Genomic DNA, 6,000 nt, shown 5'->3' with positions numbered 1-6,000 from the left:
ACTATATATGACTTTTTTATAACATTTTGGACGACATACTAACCTATGACTTTTTTGTCACATTTTGGACGACACACTAACCTATGACTTTTTTGTCACATTTTGGACGACATATTAATCTATATTTATTGTCACATTTCCTTAACATTTTTGAGTTTTCTTAACATTTTTGAGTTTTCTTAAAATTTTTTAGCTTCCTTGACATTTTTGAGTTTTCTTAATGTTGATGCATTCTCTTCATGTTGTGTTTGGTACTTCAGAGCCAGTTTACTATCACTAATATTAAAGCCAAAAAAAACTGACAGACTACATCTACATTTGTTCATAGACAGCCGATGGCTCCACCTCTCTTTTCCACCCTCACATCAAAATCTTGTATCTTCTTGTTTCAAAAAACCCAAAATGGCACTGGCCAATCTGCAAAAATCAACCTGTCTGATCCGCCAACAGTTACCACACACTGTTCCAACTGCTGGTTACTGCTTCATACATTGTCATTATAGATCGTCCACCATGTTCACGGCCACTTAAGGTCAATGAGAGGCTTCACGCGGCACACCACGTTCGCACACCGCGACGTCACTTGGCCGTGATGGTATGAAGACACAGAACTCAAGTGCTGGTTTATTGCATGTATTTATTGTCTTATTGTCCGGGGGTATCTTTGAAAACAGTGACCATGCTAGTTAGTGAGCGGACACAGGTCCACGGATCATGGATGTGCTGCTGCTGCCTGTGCTGGTGGCTAATGATATTTTTAAACTTGTACATATTTACACAGAAAAGTGACAATCATATAGGAAAGAATCAACATCTGGAAAAAAACCCAAACTGAATATTAAGTCTAAAACAAACAAATGAACAAAAAAGTATAAAGCTAGTCCTTTGCTTTTATTTATGTCCCCACATCTGTCGATGTCATCAGCATATCAATAAAGGCACTCTGATGTTTATATACATGACTTTAAATAAGAGGTTTCACAGTACAAATCATAACATATATGAGACTATGTGTAAAAAATTAAGTACAAACGACAAATGAGAGAAAAAAAAAAATCACCAAAGACAATTGCACTAAATAAATAAAAGTGGTGTAATTAGGAATTTTCAGACACAACAGCTCAAACAAACAAAAATATCCCCATAATTGGGTTTTTATGCTGTGACATTTACAAACAGCTCTCAGGATTGAAGGTCCACCCCATTCATCTCTCTGCCTACTATCCCATAATAATAACAACAACAACAAAAGGGTTTTATTATCTCACATTCCTCACAATGAGAGGGGGGCGGGAAAAAAAAAAGAAAAAACGACGGTGGCCTTGAATCTTAATGTCACGCGGCACTGTGCCGCCGCGTTCACTCGTTCATCTGTGCTCATCTAGTGCAAAAATTGTCATTCACATTCCCAAACACGTGAGAAATGGAACTAAATCATATATATTAGAAAAAGGATGATTTTTATTTCAATAAGCGTCCTGTCCTGTGAGTTTAATCTTAGTTTATTTCCAGATGCATTGGAAATGTTTTGCAGAAAACACCTTAAAAAAAGGCCTTAATAGTCTGACGATACCTTTATGATACAGTAAGTGCGAACACAAAACAAAGGTTTGTGTAACGGGGTATTTTTCTTTTTAAATGTCTTTGGTGTAAAAGTAAACTAATAAAATTAGATCATTTGCACTGAACATTTTATTCCTGGTTTGTTTTCTTGTGATAACAAGATAGATAGTTAGTTATTGCAAGACAACAAGGCTTGTTTTATTGTGATAATGAGACAAATTACAGTTTTATCTCAGGATAGAAAGACTTGTTTTAACAAGGCTCATTTCCTCTGTCAGCTGGGATAACGAGACGATAACACATATATATTAATGCATTATCTAGTTAATAGTTATCACAAGATAACAAGGCTTGTTTTCTTGTGATAGGATAAATAAATGCATTATCCCAAAATAACAAGTCTCATTTTCTCTTGAGAACACCACAAATAATGCATTATTGCAAGAAAACAAGCACAAGTTAAGGCTTTATCTCGGGATAATACAAGATGATGTTATCGCAAGATAACAAGGTTTGTTTTCTTGCAATAACGATGTGTTAATCGCGGCACAAAATAGGTGGTGTTTTCTTGTAATCGTGAAACACATTAATGCGTTATCTCGTGATACAAGGCTCGTTTTCCCCATAAAAAGAGTCCTTTTGTCACAATAAACAGATACATTTAAGCATTAACTCAAGATAAGGCTTGTTTTCTTGTGTTACTGTGATACATTACAAATCTAAGTGTTTATCCTATGATAACAAGGCCCATTTTCTCATAGTCATGTTTTATCTTGGGGATAACAAGACTCCTTTTTCTCACCATAACCAGATAAATTCTTGCCTTAATCTCGGGTAGCATTGTTTTCTTGTGACAACAACATGAATTAATGCTTTCCCTCAGGAGGATAAAACAAATCTAATTTCCCCCCGTGATGATAACATAAATTGTGACACTCTCAGCTACAGGCAGGTGTCAGCACCAACAAGCAATCTTATTATTTTTCAGTAGTTTGTCATCCTGTCATCACAAGAAAGTGATAATTATTCCCATGATCTCAAGATGAAAGAATGAAAAAGAGTATAGTAGCATTGCAGAAGGAGACAAATTGCGTGTTGGGGACAGTGGAAACTATCTATAAAGTGACAAATAATAATAATTTTCATGATAATAACTCTGTCTCGGTCTCTTCAAACCCGACCTTCAGTGTGTCGAGACTATAAAAGACGCTCTTTTGTTTAGCGACCTCCGTAATAAACATCTTAACACACACACACACGCGGTGCTCGAATTCAAAACCCAAACATTTAGTCGCCAAGTGTCATAATTAAAAGCTATTTTTAATACCAGCCATGTTCCGAATTAATTTACTTCCACACTTGACACCGTCTGGCACTAACTGTTTCAAAAGGTCAAAGATTATTTTTCCGTCATATTGTGCAAACTCCGCCGAAGACGCCCCCCGCAGGCCCGAGTCTAAATGAAATCCGGGCTTAATGAAGTGAAGTGTTGACTCATCAAACACCGCATTTACATTAACGTGTGACCTTTACTGTAACAGGAGTTCAACCTCCACATGGTTCTGTCAAAGGTTTAGAGTTCTGCATCCTTAGAGTGCAGACAAACTTTAAATCACCACTTTATTGCAACACCAAAGTAAAGAACAAGTGAATTCAAACAAGCTTTAGACTGAATTAACCACTCTGTCAGTGTTGTTCTGCTCGGTGAAGAAATCCTAATAAATAAACAAAAAAGTACATTAAAAATTGTGTTTTAAATATTGATGAGTTGTTTTTGTCGACAGGGAAGAAAACGTTCATCCTCAAATCATCAAAATATTCGGCTCATTCGGGACATTCTCAGTATATTATACAGGGTTTCCCATGTGTCCTTGAAATCCCTTCAAGTTTTTGAATTAGAAAAATAATTTTTAAGGCCCTAAATAGACATGGGTTGTTGAAAGCGTCGGAATTGTATGCAAGACAGACGTTAAGTTGATATTTAGGTCTCCCTTCTTTGTTTACGACGCCACCTACCATTTCATCGATTGACAAACGTGGAGTCATAATTACTAGCGACCACTGACACTGACGTGAGATTCCGTGCAGAACAATGAGCAAGTAACATAAAGCAAGACAGAAAACAATGATGCGATTAAAAGATCTCTGTCTCCCCAAAGACAAATTACAATGACCGACTCGTCCAAAACCACAAAGACAATCACTTGTCCATATACAGAGTGTGCTTCAAAATCAAAAGTGGACGCCATGGACGAAGTGGTTCTTACTGATGAGTAAATGTGTCAGCACATACGGCCCTTGAATCTGAGGGAATTTAATCCTGGAAAGTCCTTAAATTTGATGTCAAGAAAAGGTGTGGGAACCCTGATTATTATAATAATCATTGGAATTATTATTAACACTGCATCGTGTGTTGTGCTGGGTCAAATATGCCGTGAAGAACTTAAATGTGCGTAAATTAACAGAATCGCCTACAATGAACCAGAAATATAAGCATAACCTGTGTCGTGTACATTAATGCAAGCCTAAGGTATGACACAACTTCAATGTACAAACATTATTAGATAATTATTATGAATGTGTTATTATTTCTCACCAAAAAGTGACCCTAAGCTTCACAAATGTACTGTTTTATGACTCTGCTGCATTAGACTCTGCAGGAGGAGCAGATTTTCTTTTGTTGCAGTCAGTGGTTATGTAACACGACGCGAGCACAGCCTGGCTCAATGCTACAAAATAAAGTTCGGTTGAATAAAGTATTAAAATAATCACGTCCTGACGATGAACAAAGAAAGAAAAACAAATAATAAAACAAAATAAAATAATAATCAGCCCTATAGATTATTTTCGATCGTCTTCAAAATGAGCATTTTTAAATACTTAAATAGATATAAAATTTTGTTATCTTTTAACACACTGTACACAATCTGGTACCAATACATATAAAAAATTACAAGTGTGAACAATTTAGAAAGGACAACATCTGACCTCTGATACGCAATATCAAAAATATGTAGCTTTTTAGTAGCACTTTTTGTTCGTCATTCATCTTTTTAAACATCTGTGGCCCGACGTCACTTTGCTCTTCCTCTCCTTTACTGCATTACTATCCCTCTGGCGTTTCTTTTACCTAAAAACACTTCCTCTTCACCTCCTCGCTCCATCGCAGAGTTTCCACTCCTTCTCAAACACGCACTTCAATCAATCCTTTCAACTTTGCCAATGATCTTCTCCTCAAAGATGGGCAAGACAGCGTCGTCCTCACGTACTTCTTCAAACACCACGCCGCAGTCAAACTCGTCACTCACCTTCTTGAAATAATACCTAAAGGAGGGAGGAAACGAAGCGAGTTAAAGGCTGTGGAGCCTGAAGTATCTTCACCTATTTAAAAACCTTAATTTTGCAGGAGAGCAGTCATGTAATTACTCATTACTATGTGCCAGCAGTGCACATTTGCAGAGCAGCATCATGCTCCCAGTGTTGTTTTAACTGGATGAAATTTGAGAGTTAACAGGGCCCACTTTGAAATCTGAAAATCCTCTGATGTACATGAGACCGGGATAAATAAATCATTGTTTGCGTTTCTGAGCTTGCATGTCTTTCATCGCATGTGGCTATTACAGCATGGGCTCCATGTCATATTTGAAAGGTTTAACTTCACAACAAAGTGTGTAATTACCCATCATCATAAATAACTGTTTATGAATTAAAATGAACAAATAAACATTGAGTGCAAATAGTTGATACTTACACAAAAATCATATATTACCTGCTAAAGTAGGTCAGATTACTGAAAAGCAACACATATTTTAAATGCCATGGCTTTGTTTTAATCCTAATCTATCATACATATTTAACATCAATTTAAAACTTTATTACAAAAGTGAAAAAAATTATTTACAGAGCCCAACTGGAAGTAATATCACAGCGCACTAGGGGGCAATTACACAAATTTCAGATAATAACTCACTGGCTCACTGGTATAGAGTATAGTACACCCACCACTGGTACTACAAATCCCAGAATACAATGCAATAAATGATAGTTGTCGTGTCAATCAAGGTGCCAGCTCAAGCTTTAGATACACAGGAAATCATGTTGCATATATTTTATGTTTTTTTACTGCTTCTCCTATAAATTTATTCAAATTAAGTTAAAAAGTAATGTATAACTAATCTCTACTTGCAGTAAATTTTGGTGCTTTTAATTGGCTTCCATTGACTGCTACACATATACACATATATATATATATATATATATATATATATATATATATATATATACATATATACATACATATATACATACATACATATATACATACATATATATATATAAAAATATATGTATGTATATATATATAAAATGACGTCACGTGACATGGAAACTCCTGAAAAAGTTGTATTTTTCTTATGTTCATATTGCAATCTATATGAA

At 35.6% G+C, this 6,000-nt stretch overlaps 1 protein-coding gene across 3 annotated transcripts in view; it reads right to left on the bottom strand.

The window, feature by feature from the left end:
• Positions 1–620: 620 nt before the first annotated feature.
• Positions 621–6,000, bottom strand: part of axin1 (axin 1) — a 44,143-nt gene continuing 38,763 nt past the window's right edge. For all 3 annotated transcript variants that reach the window (XM_044051075.1, XM_044051074.1, XM_044051076.1), the window contains one exon: positions 621–4,887. In XM_044051075.1, the coding sequence (XP_043907010.1) occupies positions 4,761–4,887 (127 nt within the window). In that variant the 3' untranslated portion in view covers positions 621–4,760. The remainder of the gene's footprint in view (positions 4,888–6,000) is intronic.

Source organism: Solea senegalensis, linkage group LG19, assembly GCF_019176455.1.
Source record: "Solea senegalensis isolate Sse05_10M linkage group LG19, IFAPA_SoseM_1, whole genome shotgun sequence".
Classification (NCBI taxonomy): Eukaryota; Metazoa; Chordata; class Actinopteri; order Pleuronectiformes; family Soleidae; genus Solea; species Solea senegalensis.
This window is presented reverse-complemented; position numbering and strand designations above follow the sequence as displayed.